General features: G+C 36.1%; 1 protein-coding gene across 2 annotated transcripts in view; it reads right to left on the bottom strand.

The window, feature by feature from the left end:
- The window catches only part of ZYG11B (zyg-11 family member B, cell cycle regulator), a 91,871-nt gene that overhangs the window by 59,558 nt on the left and 15,590 nt on the right, over positions 1 to 16,723 (bottom strand). Inside the window, exons 1-2 of one of the 2 annotated variants that reach the window (XM_042951325.1) lie at positions 8,916 to 8,984; positions 6,333 to 6,498 (exon numbers count right to left, since the gene is read on the bottom strand). In XM_042951325.1, coding sequence (XP_042807259.1) covers positions 6,333 to 6,498; positions 8,916 to 8,918 — 169 coding nt within the window. In that variant the 5' untranslated portion in view covers positions 8,919 to 8,984. Of the gene's footprint in view, positions 1 to 6,332; positions 6,499 to 8,915; positions 8,985 to 16,723 lie in introns of those variants that run through there. The other variant, XM_042951324.1, reaches the window with a different exon arrangement.

Here is a 16,723-nt window from a genome sequence, read left to right as displayed (position 1 = left end):
TAATTATAAGCAAGCTCAAAAGAAATGAAAAATTGCCTCAGCAAACAAACAGAAAATATAAAAAGAACTAAATGGAAATCTTAAAAATGAAAAATAATGGTTGAGCTCAACAACAGAATGTAAGGAACAACAGAATCAGTGAACTAAAAGATAAAACAACAGAAATTACCTAAATCTAAATAACCAGAAAAACATATATATACTGGGAAAAAAAGTGAATAGAGATATTTATGTCGCTGCAGTCCCAGAAGAAGAGAAAGCGGGCAGGACTGCAAAAATACTTAAAGAAATGACTCAAATACTATCAGAATGACTCAAACAAAAAACAGTAATAATAGCAAATGCTGGCAAGTATTTGGAGAAACTGAATTAGTCATATATTGCTGGTAGGAATATAAAATGGTAGAGCTACTCTGGAAAACAGTTTTAAACAAATTTTAGGAGCACGGGGTAGCTGATCAGGGAAATATTCAAGAATTCCTGGGCAGTGCTGAGAGACCCCATCTTTACATTACTGATGCCTCCTCATCATGCAGGTCTCAGCCAAGTTATTGCCTCCCTGGAGAAGCTTTCTCTGACCATCCAATCTAAAGTAGATGCCTTCTTTTTTTATTCTCCCTGAGAGAACCATGTTCTTTTTCCCTCAGAGAATTGATCACAAGTTGTAATTCCATATGTTGGTTTGCTTCTTAATTACAGTTAAGTAAGTTAACAAGTTCTACTGAACAATAAGCTCCATGAAAGCAAGATTCCTCCTGTGTTCAATATTGTACACTCAATACCTAACATAACACCAGGTACACAACAGGTGTTTAATAATTTTCTTCTTCTCCGGAGCTTTCTTCTTATACATTTTACTTCTACTGGGCCTCTTCTGAACCCACTAGTAACCCCCTCTACACATATGTTAAGGATCTTCTGTTGAGGACCCTTGTGCAAACCAAAAATGGAAATAGACTCTGAGTTAGGATCAATGTTTTCCTGTTTATACCACAAAATATAATTGCACATATTTTTTAATGTCAGTTTTGTCTTTTATAGATGAAACTTTAGACTCTTCAGTTAAGACTGATTTTAATCTTATAGTGACTATCACCGTGCATTACAAAATGTGCTGTCAAATTTGGTATCATATACATACATTTTGTAAAATAGTTACTCCTGGTCTCTTTGGGTCAATCTATATTAAGTAAATTTTTTTCTTTTTTTAAAAAAAATATTTATTTATTATTTAGAGAGAGGAGGGGGTAGGAGGGACAGAGAGATGGATACAGAGGATCTGTCACAGCAGAGCCTAACGTGGGGCTTGAACTCAGGATCTGTGAAATCATGACTTGAGCCAAAATCAAAAGTCGGCGGCTTAACCAACTGAGCCACCCAGGTGCTAAGTAAAGTTTTCTAATAACTAAGTTTAAGGTTCTACATTTAATAGTAATGGAATTAAAACAGCAAAGAATTTTAAAAAAATTTTTTATTATTATTTTTTTTAACAGCAAAAAATTTTTAAAAGAGCATGATATCTGGAAATCAGTCCTGTGTTTAAGTCCTGGTTCCAACATTTATTGGCTTTTTGACACTAGACAAATTATTCCAAAAGCCTAAGATTCCCTATCTATAAAATGGGAGTAATTATGTCTCCCTCACAAGGACTGCTATGAAGATTAAATAAGACAATATATATAAAAAGCATTTTGCAAACTGAAAGCACCACCTAAATGTCATTACTACATCTGAAGGAAATCTTCCTGGATTATCTTCCCCTTCTTTCAAAAATGAACATATTTAAGAATCGCCTACTTTTTTCCATGACCAATAATTGTACTTGCTACAGTATATTTAAGCTAAATCTTCCTTCACTGTCATACTATCTACTTGGGTTGTTAGTTGGCAGCCTGTCCCCTTTAGATGATCAATTCTTAGTTTGCTATGAACCAAGGGGGGCGCTTGGGCGGCTCACTCAGTTAAGCATCTGACCCTTGATTTAAGCTCAGGTCATGATCTCACAGTTCAATGGGATCAAGCCCCGCATTGGGCTCTGCACTGAAAGCCTGCTTGGGATTCTCTATTTCTCTCTGTCCATCTTTGCTGCTTCCCCATTCTCTCTCAAATGAACTAACATTGAGAGAGAGAGAGAGAGAGATCTTTCTCAAAAAAAAAAAAAAAAAAAAAAAAAAGACCCAAGGTAACTAGAACCATGTATATTTAAGAATATGCTCTAGATTATCTACACTGATGTGGGTATTATTTAGGAGTATCTATGGGACAAAGTGACTTAGGATCCTCCTACTCTACCACAGTTCTCAGTACTCCCATTCAAGAATATGCTCTAAATGAAGCTTACTCAAGCGCTTCTTTCAAGAAGTGAAGTACACAAGCCTAAATGTAAGGATTTCGCCCGACAGCATTTTTTGTTTCTTTCTGGTTTAGACTATAGACAGCAAAGGTGACCAGCAATGTGAGCTCCAGATAAGTGGGGTACTACTCTGGGAGTATGAGCTCTCAGTCACCTAGAAAGTCTAGTTGACTATTCAAGGATGAAATCCATAATGTTTCAAAAGGTATTATTCTTTTCAATTTAATCTCAAAACAGAAGGCTGAACATGTCAAGGTGTATCAGTTTAGATTAGTTACAGAGGCATTACCATTAGATGACAAAATTCTTATTCTGATTTCTAATTCTTATGCACACATTCCCTTGAAAGTTTTTAGCACCATGACACAGAATAAGCAAAGATTATAGCAAGAGAATCAAAGATCCCCATAAGTAAAACTCGTTAGCATCTGGCTTATTTTATTTAAAAAAACATTTTTTTTAACATTTATTTATTTTTGAGAGATAGAGTCAGATACAGCGTGAGCAGGGGAGGGGCAGAGAGAGAGGGAGACACAGAATCTGAAGCAGGCTCCAGGCTCTGAGCTGTCAGCACAGCGCCCAACACGGGGCTTGAACCATGAACCAAGATCATGACCTGAGCCGAAGTCATACACTTAACCAACCGAACCACCCAGGTACCCCAGTATCTGGCTTATTTTAATAAAACCTGCTACCAGTATCATTACCCCTTTGAATTGGGTAAATAAGAAAGAATTTTTGATGTAAAGAAGCTAAGTATTTTCTAAAATCATTATGCTATTAGAAAAAATGATATTATAAATTCTAAAAGTATTCATAGGACTTCTTCCATTTTATTATGAAAATTTTCAAATACACAGAAAAACTGATAAAACAATTTTATAAATTGTGACAAGAATTGGCAGTATATGTTCTTTTGCATATTATCAGTAGTATCCACTTGTTTTTCAATTTTTCATATTTTAATTATTATCTCTTAATCTACATTTGACAAATACATAAGTTGAATTTCAAACTTGTCATGTAACATATAATACAGCCTAGAAGTACTATAAGGTTTTTTTCCCACAGATTTCTACTTTTTATTATTTTTTTGTTTCTTTTTCCAAAGGGCTTGAATATTTTAATGGATAATTTTTTAATTTAATTTAATTTTTAAAAATTTACACCCAAATTAGGTAGCATATAGTGCAACAATGATTTCAGGAGTAGATTCCTTACTGCCCCTTACCCATTTAGCCCATCCCCCCTCCCACAACCCCTCCAGTAACCCTCAGTTTGTTCTCCATATTTATGAGTCTCTTCTGTTTTGTCCCCCTCCCTGTATTTATATTATTTTTGTTTCCCTTCCCTTATGTTCATCTGTTTTGTCTCTTAAAGTCCTCATATGAGTGAAGTCATATGATTTTTGTCTTTCTCTAATTTCACTTCGCATAATACCCTCCAGTTCCATCCACGTAGTTGCAAATGGCAAGATTTCACTCTTTTTGATTGCCAAGTAATACTCCATTGTATATATATACCACATCTTCTTTATCCACTCATCCATCGATGAACATTTGGGCTCTTTCCATACTTTGGCTATTGTTGATAGTGCTGCTATGAACACTGGGGTACATGTGTCCTTTCAAAACAGCACACCTATATCCCTTGGATAAATATCTAGTAGTGCAATTGCTGGGTCATAGGGTAGATCTATTTTTAGTTTTTTGAGGAATCTCCATACTGTTTTCCAGAGTGGCTGCACCAGCCTGCATTCCCACAGCTTTCTACTTTTTAAATTTTTATCTTTACTACTGAAGTATAGTTGGCATACAATGTTATATTAGTTTCAGGTGAATAGTATCCACCCTTGATTGTCTGCAAGTGGGTATAATTTTTGCAAAGAGATTAAGTAATTCAGAACATTTTTTGGTGAATAAGGCAGGTAATCACATTGGGGTAACACAGTGGGAGGGCAGGTTATTTCTCTGACCCTCAGTTTCCTCATCTGAAAGCAGCTTGCAAAGGAGAGGTAGAAAACACACTGATGAAGCATATAGCCTCTCTAAGACACTACTTTGGAGTATAACTATTTAGTTACACTTAAAAATTACTTCCATAATTTTACCCATATAAAGCATTTGCCACAGTGCCTGGTATGTGATAATAAGTATTCAATAACTGTTAGCTGCTATTCTTACCTATCAGTGGTTATATTTCAAAAACAATCTGGCAAAGTTAAAACTTTAGTTAACATTCTTTTTTTTTTAATGTTCATTTTTTATTTTTGAGAGAAAGAGGGAGAGAGCATTTGCGTGTGGGGAAGGGTCAGAGAGAGAGGGGGACAGAGGATCCAAAGAGGGCTCTGCGCTGATAGCAGTGAGCCCAATGTTGGGCTTGAACTCACAAACCGTGAGATCATGACCTAAGCTGAATTTGGACGCTTAACCGACTGAGCCACACAGGCGCCCCAACATTTATGCTTTTGATTTACAAGATCAGTTATATGTATATATATGTGAATTGAGTATGTTAAGCATAATCATTAAACTAAGACTAAGAAAGAAATGTTGGCACTGTCATAATCTCTTAAATTCTTGTGTAGCTCTGTAAGGGATCTTTAACTTTACCATATGTAGTACCTTTGAAATTTACCCTAGTTCCTTTTGGCAGGCTGGAAGAATTCAAACAGACTACAGACTTGAGCAACCAGTGCAAAAAGGAGTGCAGACGTCTTCTTTCCAAAATTATTCCAAAATGCCTCAATTACAGCCTTATTTCTCCTACCCTTCCTTGGAATGCATTATCTAGATTCAAACTTTATGTATATATAAACTATATATATAAATATATACATATTTAAGGCCACAGCAAAAATGTATAGCATTATCTGGCATCTAGGAGCAGGGATATCTCTAGTGGGGATGTAGAAAGATTGTGTGGCAGTGAAAACAGCACAGATTTGGAATCAGACAGACTTACATTTAAACCAGGACTGATGCATTGTGACAAGTTACTTCTCTGAAACTAGGTTTCTTTATCTGCTTATATATAAATGGGATAGTAATGGTTATTTTAGAGGGTTTTTGAGAAAATTCAAGGAAAACATAAAATGTCTGGCATGTAACAGGCAATCAATAAATGATAGTTGTTATTATCGCCACACTTTCATTCTATTTTATACTTGTGGACAAGTTTTATTTTCTACTTGTAAGAGTTTATAAACCAGAAATATATAAAGACATTATCCCTTTCAACTTAAAACTTAAGCAGAAATAACAAAAACCTCAATATACGTAAACAGAATTTCAGAGAGAAGACTTTCCCAATTTATGTTCAGAACTTGTTTTTGAAAACAGAAGTACTAAATTAAGCGACGCTTTCCCAATTCAAAGGTCAACAGCAGAAGTTAGTTTCTCCCTAATAGTATTTATTCTCCCACTGCCAAATGAAGATGTAAGGTAGGGGTGCCTGAGTGGCTCAGTCGGTTGAGTGTCTGACTCTAGATTTCAGCTCAGGTAGTGATCCCAAGGTTGTGGGATCGAACCCTGTGTGGGGCTCTGCACTGGTCATGGAGCCTGCTTGGGATTCTTTCTCCTGCTGCTCCTCCCCTGTTCATCGTGTGTGTGTGTGTGTGTGTGTGTGTGTGTGTTTTCTCTCTCTCTCAAAAGAAAAAAGGAAAAATGTAAGGTATTTTATACCAGCAAATTTCTAAATGGATATTTTGAAAGTTTAAATTATTTTTGCCATGAGAAAAGCAAAGAAGAAGAAAAAGAAGAAGAAAGATAAAAAGCAATTTTCCCAGATTAGAAAAGAAAAATGCTTATTCCAAATTACACAGTAAGTGGCAAGATAGGCAAAAATAAATGAATTCCTTTTCCTGGAATCAGGCTCATCTGGCCTTTTCTAAGAAAATAATTAAATGACCACAGCAGCATTTCAAAATCCAATGCCAATTAACAGCGCATAATTCTGGTTTCCTCTGTCTAGTTTTTACCATGAAAGGCCATGGTCTGAAGCAGTCGATCAGCCACCTCCTGTGGGAATACTCCAGGTTCCTGAAGACACAATGTTCCATCTTGTCTTGCTGAACAGAACTTCTCAAGGTGAGTAGTCAGGAAATTTAAGCAGATATCAAGTAAGGAATACGGAGATGCCTCCTCCTTGGAGTCCAGAAAAAACATAAAAGGAATACAAAAGCCAACAAGTTAGTTTCCAGGAAAGTAGAGAACAAAACATTCATTTACTCGTTCAACAAGTATTTTTACTCAGTCCACCATATGTTAGATATTGTGTTAGGCAGTGGGAATACAACAGGTGACCCATGTTTTCAAGAAGCAGAAGAGAAACATTTAAACAAGTATTTACATAAAGTGCATTAAATACCATATTAGAGGACATATTGGGTAGTATGTAAGCACAAGCAGGGTGCCCTAATCAGTCAAGGATGGTCAGGGAAGACCTCAGAGGTATAGCAGATCTTCCTAATCTTCTTCCTAATCTTCCTAAATTACTACTCATGACCCTTCCCTGTGCCTGAAGAAGACAAAATTCTTAGATTATTAGACTGATGACTCAGTTCTTCCAAAATCTAGCCCCATTTATTTTCCAACTTGATCTCCCACAAAATCCCCATCCCAATCTGATAATTTAAACAAGATGAATTTATGTGGGTAAAAGAATTTGCTTTAGGTGTTAGCATCTTCAAAATAGAAAAGGTTAACCCAGTTATTCCAGTCTGAGGAATAAAGAATTAATCAAATAAGCACAAAGATGTAAGTGTAAGGGTTTTAATTATAGAAATAAACACTCTAAGTATCCCCAATAATATAATTAAAATATAATTATAGGAGCTATTATTCATTACATGCTTTCTATGTGACTGTGCTGAGTATCTTACATGAATTATCCATTATTTCATTTATTCTTTCACCCCATTCTAAAAAGTAGTCAGGCATTATCTTCATTTTTAAAGTTTTAATTGAAAACTAGCTCAGAAAAGTAACATCTTTCTCATCATTCTGCACATGCTGATAAGGTATATATTCAAATTAAAAACTGACTCAGGAGCACAAATCTTAAATGCATTATACCATACATGTGACATTTTAATGGCAGCCATTAAAAAGTACAGTTCAAAGATATATTAATGACATACAGAAGGTATAAAAAGTTTATAGAACCTCCTCAACCTGATAAAGATTATGAGAAACCCAGTCAGTATCATACTTAATGTTTAAAGTCTGAATATTTCCCCACTAAAGTCAGGAATAAGACAAAGATACCTGCCTTCACCACTTCTATTCAATATTGTACTGAAGGTCCTAGAATTAAGCAAGAGAAAGAAATAAAAAGCATACAGATTGGAAAGAAAAAGTAAAACCATCACTATTTGCAGGTGACATAATCCTGTATAAAGAAAATCCTAAGGAGGGCACCTGAGTGACTCCGTTGAGTGTCCAACTCTTGATTTCGGTGCAGGTCATGGTCTCACAGCTTGTGGGATCAAGGCACGGGTGGGTCTCCGTGCTGACAGTGGGGAGCCTGCTTGGGATTCTCTCTCTCCCTCTCTTTCTGGCTCTCCCCAGCTGGCACGTTCTCCCTCTCTCAAAATAATTAAATAAACATAAAAAAAAAAAAAATAGGGGCGCCTGGGCAGCTCAGTCAGTTAAGTGTCCAACTTCGGCTCAGGTCATGATCTCATGGTTCGTGAGTTCAAGCCCCACGTCAGGCTCTGTGCTGACAGCTCAGAGCCTGGAGCCTGCTTCGGATTCTGTGGCTCCCTCTCTGCCCCTCCCCTGCTTTGTCTCTTAAAAAATAAATAAATGTTAAAAAAATAAAAATAAAAAAAGAGAGAGTCCTAAGGAATTAACAACAAAAACTATCAGAACTTAAAAAAAAACAAAAAACAAGTTCAGCAAGATTGTAGGCTATAAGACCTGTTTTATTTACAATACATAATATCAATTATATCTATACGCTTATAATGAACAATTTGAAATGAAATTAAGAAAACAATTCCAGGCGTGCCTGGGTGGCTCAGTCAGTTAAGCATCCGACTTCAGCTCAGATCATGATCTCACAGTTCATGGGTTCAAGCCCCATATCGGGCTCTATGCTGACAGCTCAAGCCTGGAGCCTCCTTCAGAGTCTGTGTCTCCCTCTCTCTCCACCTCTCCCCCAATTGTGCTAATTCTCCCTCTCAAAAATAAATAAAACATGAAAAAAATAAAAAGAAAATTCCATTTACAATAGCATCAAAAATAATAAAATAGGAATAAATTTAAGAAAAGTGTTAAAATAAGACATTAAAGACCTAAATGGAAAGACATCCATATTTATAGATCAGAAAACTTAATATTATTAATTGATCTACAGATTCAATACAATCTCTATCAAAATCCAGCTTACTTTTTGCAGAAATTAACAAGCTGATCTTAAAATTCATATGTAAATACAAGGGATCTAGCCAGACTATGGAAAGAGCCCAAATGTCCATTGATTGATGAATGGATAAAGAATATGTGGTATATACACACAATGCAATATTACTCAGTGATCAAAAAGAATGAAATCTTACCATTTGCAATGATGTGGATTGAGGTGGAGTGTATTATGTTAATGAAATAAGTCAGTTGGAGAAAAACAAATTCCATATGATTACACTCATCTGTGGAATTTAAGAAACAAAACAGATGAACATATGGGAAGGAGAAAAAAAGAGAGGGGACTCTTAATGATAGAGAACAAACTGAGGGTTGATGGGGGGGCGTGGATGGGGGAATGGGCTAGATGAGTGATGAGTATTAAGGAGGACACTTGTTATGATGAGCCCTGGGTATTGTATGTAAGTGATGAACTACTGAATTCTACTCTTGAAACCAATATTGCACTGTACATTAACTAAATAGCATTCAAATAAAAATTTGAAGGAAAAAGAAAAGAAATACAAGGGACCTAGAATAACTGAAATAATCTTGGAAAAGAACAACAAAGTTGGAGGACCCCCACTTGCCGATTTTGAAACTTACCACAAAGCTACAGTAATTGAGATAGTGTAGTAATTGAGATAGAATAGATATATAGATCAATTAAATAGAACTGAGAATCCAGAAATAAACTCTTATATTTATGGTCAATGTTGTTTTTTTTTTATTTTTTTTTTAATGTTTACTTATTTTTGAGAGACAGAGAGAGACAGAGTATGAGCAGGGAAGGGGCAGAGAGAGAGGGAGACACAGAATCTGAAACAGGGTCTACGTTCTGAGCTGTCAGCACAGAGCCTGATGCAGGGCTCGAACTCACAAACTGCGAGATCCTGACCCAAGCCAAAGTCGGATGCTCAACCGACTGAGCCGCCTAGGTGCCCCAATGGTAAATATTTTTTTATGATCAATATTTTTGACAAGCATGCCTAGACAATTAAATAGGCAAAAGAACAGGCTTATAAACAAATGATGCTGGGACAAATGGACATCTACATACAAAAGGACAAAGATGGGAGTCCAACTTCACATCATATACAAAAATTAACTTAAGATGGATCAAAGACCTAAATGTAATAGCTAATTAACATCTTGGATGAAAACACTGGTATAAATCTTCCTGATTTCGGATTAATAAATGGTTTCTCAGATACAACACCAAAAGAACAAACAACCAAAGAAAAAACAGACACTTTGAATCTCATCAAAATAAGAAACTTTTGTGCTTCAAAGGTCATCATCAGGAAAATGAAAAGAAAGCCCACAGAATGGGAGAAATGAGCTGCAAATCATATATCTAATAAGAGATTTGTATCTAGAATATATAAATAACTCTTACAACTCAATAATAAAAAAAAAACTCAATTAAAAACAGGCAAAGGTCTGAATATGTTTCTCCAAATAAGTATAAATGACCAATAATCATATGAAAAATGTTCAACACTATTAGCGATCAGGGAAATGCAAATCAAAATCATAATGAAATAAATACCTCACATCCAAGAGGGTGGCTATAATCAGGAAGTCAAATAATGAGTGTTGGTGAAGATATAGAAAAACTGGAACTCTCATACATTGCTAGTGGGAATATAAAGTGATGTGGACACTTTGGGGAAAAAAAGTCTACCATTTTACCATATAACTTAGTAATTCCAGCCCTGCATATCTACCTAAGGGAAATGAAAAACTTGTATGTGAATATTTATAGAAAACTTATCATAATAACTAAAAAGTAGGAACAACTCAAATGTCCATCAACTGATGAACAGATAAACAAAATATAGCATATCTACAGAATGGAATACTATTTAGCAAAAAAAAAAAAAAAAAAAAAAAAAAATCCTGATATATTACACAACATGGATGGACCTTGAAAATAGTACACTAAGTGGGGCACCTGGCTGGATCAGTTGGAGGAGCATGTGACTCTTCATCTCAGGGCTGTGAGTTCGAGCCCTACATTGGGTGTAGAGATTACTTACAACAAACAAATAAATGAACTTAAAAAAAATAGTATGCTAAATGAAAAAAGCCAGTCACAAAAGAACATATACCGTATGATTCTATTGATATAAAATGTCCAGAATAGGCAAATCTATACAGACAGAAAGTAGATAACTGGATGCTAGGGATGGGTGGAGGAAGAGTTGAAGGAAAATGGGAAGTGAATGCTCATGGCTATAGGGCTTTTTTTGTGGGGCGGTGATGAAAGTGTTCTAAATTCATTGTGGTTATAGCTGCACAACTCTACAAATATATTAAAAACCACTGAATTGGGATACACTTTAAATGGGTGAACTGCATAATATGTGAATTATATCTCAATAAAACTGTCGTAAAAAATAGTTTATAGGGGCACCTGGCTGGCTCAGTTGGTAGAGCATGCAACTTTTGATCTCAGGGTCATGAGTTCAAGCCCCACATTGGACATGGAGCCTACTTTTAAAAAAAAGTTTATGAAACTGTAAATAAATACAAGACTAGAAAAAAAATACATCAAAATGTCAATGGTAGTTAATTTGGGGGATGTTACCAGTTTTCTTCTCCGAAAAAAAAATCAGACCTTCTATTCAGCACAGATTTCTATAATCAAAAATTGTTATTAAAATATTTACATGTTACAGTTTACAGAGTGCTTTCACATTCACATATTTGATTTTGTACTGAGTAAGGTGAGTAACAAATATGTTATTTTATATATGAGGATACAGACTTCATAAAAGCCATAAATGGCTGGCCCAGTGTGACACTGACTATTGGCTGCCAACCCTAATATCTGTCCTCTGTTTCTATGTTAATAAAACCTTTTATTTTTACCTGACCACACAACCACTTGTAACAAAGACCACACATCCCAGGTTCCTCTGCAGCTAGATGTAGTAAGGACACATTAGAATAATTTCAAAGGAAATAATTCATCAAATTCAACTGCTGCCACATAGAACTGTACCTATCTTATTTCCCAACTTTTAACTATGAATTCTTCCTGCTTTTTCTATTCTTCATTGTACCATTTTCCTAAATGTTTAAAATTCATCCCCCAGATGAAACAAGCTATATTTCCACCTCAGTTGGTAAACGTCAAAATTATTTATTTTGCAGAAGAGAAAAAAAATGAAAGTTGTGTGTCAGAGGGAAGATATCAAACTTTATGAGTACATGCTTTTTACAAGACATTTAGCAGAATAAACTCAGGAAGTAATATATGAACGTTTATAATATTAAATAATCATTCTTTAACAAGTGGTAAAATATGCTCAACAAGGAGGTTTGGACCCCATAAATTTTTCCTTTTCACGGAAATTCCACTTTATCTTGTTAATTGGTAAGCCAAAGAATTTTCTAGATAGTTGCTCTCCTGTTGGGAAGTGTATCTGCCTAATATTAATAACCTGGGCTTTGGAGCTAGAGTGCACATCCTAACTTCTTACTTGCTAACTGTGTGACATCATACACATTACCCAAACTTTTGTTCTTCAGTTTTCTCACTTATAATAGGGATAATCATAATGCCTATCTCATGAAGTTGTTGTGAGGATTAAATGAGATAAAGCAGGAACCAGAGAGAACATAGGATAATGGCAGTGTGTCTGGAAACACAGAGCTTGTAAAGGACGGAGCCAGAATTGAAACCCAGGAAATGTGGCTCCAGAGCCTACAACTTTATCCAATGGCAATATATTACCTTTTCAACTTTATATACCAATGTTGAATACAGTATCTCACCTATACTCAAAAGTAGGCCTGTGATATGAACAAGGATAATCACCCCCATTTAAGAACAGAGAGGTTATGTACCAAGCAGTGAAAGAACTAGAACTATACTTAGGTTATCTAAGCCAATATCTAAACTCCCATGATTCCCCGAATCCTAGTAATTTACGCTAATACAGAAGTATTGAGAGACCAGTGCTTTCTACTTTATTTTTTTTAAGTTTATTTATTTATTTTGAGAGAGACAGAGAGAGAAAGCAGGGGAGGGACAGAGAGAGAGGGAGAGAGAGAAAGAATCCCAAGCAGGCTCTGCCTGATCCGGGGCTCGAGCTCACAAACCATGAGATCGTGGCCTGAGCCAAAATCAAGAGTCGGACACTTAACCAACTGAACCACCCAGACGCCCCCTACTTTATTTTGAAACAAATAACAGTAGCACAGAAGACTAAAAAAGAAAGGATACAGGAGAAGCTGGAATTCAGTGCCTAAAAAATGAATCTCTTGGAAATTCCTGCTCAGAGATTTTCCCCTTTACCAACTAGGTACACCTCTGGCAGAGTAAGAACAAAACTCCTACCAAAAATAGCAGAGGAGAGAGGAGGTCAAATCTGACTTCATTTGAATGTTGTTGTTTTTTTAAATTTATTTATTTGGGGGGGGGGGGGGGGATGGGAATAGAGACAGAATCCGAAGCAGCCTCCTCACGGAGCGTGACTCAAGGCTCAAACCTACTCATGATCTGAGCTGAAACCAAGAGTCAGATGCTTACCTAACTAAGCCACCCAGGTGCCCCTGACTTCATCTGGATCATAAAACAATCCACACAGTTCAAAGACTAAACAATTTCTAGAAAGGAGAGTTGTTTTTTTTTTTTTTTTGAGAGACGAGAAAGAATCTTCTTTGTGTGTGTGTGTGTGTGTGTGTATTTTGAGAGAGAGTAAGTGTGAGTGGGGGAGAGGTGTAGGGGTGTTAGGTGGGGATTGAGAGAGAGAAAATTTTAAACTGACTCCTAACCCAGCTCCGAGCCGACAATGTGGGGGCTTGATCTCAAAAACTGTGAGATCATGACCTGAGCTGAAATCAAGAGTCTGAGGTTTAATTGCTTAACCGACTGCGCCACCCAGGTACTCCAGGAAAGTTCTTTTTAATTAATTGAAATGCAATCTATTCAATCCAGCCCTACCCAGTTCTTTAATGCACAGCTCTTATCATATTACTCTACTTCTAAAAAAAAGTTTCGAAGGTGCCATATTATCTATAACCACAGTTCTCATGCTGGGAACACATACAAGGGGTTCCCAGCAGAGGTGTGCCAGGGAACTAAAGCTAGAGAATAAACTTGGCACACCACAGAACATTAAACATATCCAAAGATTATTTGAGGGGATGAAGAGTATGGGAGGATGGCAGAGAGGGAATTATGTAACCAATATGTGACTTCAAATATTTTTGTACTGAAACAAATACATGATGTCAAGGGCAAACACTGCATGAATTTTAAGACAAAACAGAAGTTATCAAGAAATTAATGTTTGTAAACACCAGTTTCTAAAAATTCCCTTTCCTATCCCACAGCAAATTTAGTTTCCTCTGCTGTTAGAAGTTGGAAAAACAGGGGTGCCCAGGTGGCCCCGACAGTTAAGCATCTGACTCTTGATTTTGACTCAGGTCATGATTTCACAGTTCATGAGTTAGAGCTCCACATAGGGCCTGAGCTGACAGTGTGGAGCCTGCCTGGGATTCTCTCTCTTTGCCCTTTCCTAACTCATGCTCTCTCTCTCTCTCAAAATAAATAAATAACTTAAAAAAAAAAAAAGAAGTTGGAAAAACAAAGACCTTAAGAATAAAGTGTAAACACTTCAGCAAGGTATTCAAAATGTTTTACTAACAGGCTCCAACCTTCCTTTCAACTCTCATTTTCCACTGTTCCCTTCTCCCACCAAATATGCTACCTACCAGGTACACTAAACTACGTGTAACTTAATGCAACCTACTACTTAACACTGTTCCTTAAGCACTGTGACAGGCACTTAGATACCTCTGAGTCTTTTTTTTAGATTAGTACTTCTGTGTGGTAAAATTTCACATGTCCTTCAAAATTCAGTCAAACATCACAAGTTCTGTGATGTCTTTGTTAATTTCCAAAGCAGATTTTACTCTCAGCACCTGACAAATTAAACTGCACCATAACAACAACTATCATGTACTGAATGACAGCTGTGTGGTACCAGGCACTAACGTAACTACTTTATACATGCTTGCAATCTCAAAACAACTTTGTTTTGAACCAAGTAAGTAGTAAACCGAGGCTCAGAAAAATTAATTTACATGTCAAAGATAAAACAGCCAGCAGATGGCAGAACTAGAATAAAAATTACCACTGCTATTTTTCATGAAACACTAAGTCTCAGGTCCTGGTTCAGAGCTCTTTTAGATACATGAGTTCTTTCAATTTCTATGAATCAAGCACCATTACAAGATGCATTTTAAAAATGAGGAAACGGAGACTTAGGTTAAATATCTTCCCCATATTTACATGGCCAACAGGTTACTCAACTGGGACTCCTAACACAAGAATGAGGTCACAGCCTACATTTTTAAGCTTTTACCCACTAAGCTATAACAGTATCATAATCATAATTATTGAGCTCATGCTATTTGTTAATATATGCTATATGCCTAAACTATGGTCAGCACTTTACATATATAATTTCATTTACTTCCCATGAGAATTCTGTAAGTTCAATTCTATCAGTATCTCCATTCTACAAAGATGAGGATGCTGAGGTTTTGAGTGGTTAAGTAATCTGCTTAAGATGATACAGCTAAGAAGTGGCAAAGCCAGGACTAGACCTCAGGCAATCTGACTGTAAAGTTAATTTTGTGCTTTAATCACTACATAACAAGCTGCCACTTATATCTGACTCCAAATCTAGGTTTCTTTTACAATGCCATGTTAACCACAGTTATTAATCACTGTGTGTCTCCCCCACCAGACCATGATGTTCTTTAAGTTCAAGGAACCTATTAACGCTTTTCTAAGATTTTAAGTAATCTCCACACCCAACATGGGGCTCAGAGTCACAATTCCAAGACCAAGAGTTGCATACTTTACCGACTGTACCAGCCAGATGCCCCTTAATGTTTGCTTTATATTCCTAGCACCCAGCACAGTCCCTGACATTTGCTGGTGAAAGAAAGAAAGAAAGAAAGAAAGAAAGAAAGAAAGAAAGAAAAAAGAAAGAAAGAAAAAGAAAGAAAAGGGATTCAAATTAGAACCAGTAAAGGGACTTGTCCAGTGTCACAATATTTCTAAGAAGTAGGGCCAAGACATAAACCCAGATCTGTTGATAATGAAGTCCATACTTCTTCCACTATACCATACCATCTCTCAGAACAATTATTAGTTTGGCACTGATGCAAATTCCAAAAAACAGTTTGGGGACCCAGTGGTTGTTACGATGGCTCAGACATGAGGTGATGATGCTGTGGATTAGGGTAGAGGCAATGAAAATGGAAAAAACAATCAAAAGTAAAAAATAATTTGAGGGAAGAATTGACAACATGAAGTAAGTATTTCTGAACCCCAGTACCTACCACAATGCCTGGCACTCTACTAAACAGGCAAATGTTCTCTGAAGGACTGACCAACATTCATCATATAGCATACTTTTGACACACATTATCTCATTTAGCCCTTACAACAGTCTTGAGAACTGGTATAACAGACATTTTGTATATGATGACACCAGAGCTCAGAAATAATATGACCAAATTCATCCAGTTAGAATGTGGTAGAATTGAGTTTTGAATCAAGGTATATAATTTCAAATATTATGCCCTTTTTCTTATCTTATATAGCACCCTAAGGTAAAGAAGGGAAGTAGGAAGAAGGGAAGCTGAGATAAAAAGGAAAAAAAACAAAAACAAAACCAAAAACAACTCCAAGATTTAAAGGAGTTAACCAGGAAGGAAAAAGTGTGTGTGTGTGTGTGTGTGTGTGTGTGTGTGTGTGTAACAAGAGGGGAGCACAATAAAGCACATGGAATAAAATGCTAACATTTTGGGCAATTTTGGTGACTGTTACATAAGAATTCTTTGTATTATTTTTGCAACTTTTTATAAGTCTTAAATTGTCAAAATAAAAAGTTAGAAAATAAAAATAAAAAACGAAATAGTGATTAATACT

The sequence above is a fragment of the Panthera leo genome, chromosome C1 (assembly GCF_018350215.1).
Source record: "Panthera leo isolate Ple1 chromosome C1, P.leo_Ple1_pat1.1, whole genome shotgun sequence".
NCBI lineage: Eukaryota > Metazoa > Chordata > Mammalia > Carnivora > Felidae > Panthera > Panthera leo.
Note: the sequence above shows the minus strand (reverse complement) of the source record. Positions and strands in the feature narration are given on the sequence as shown.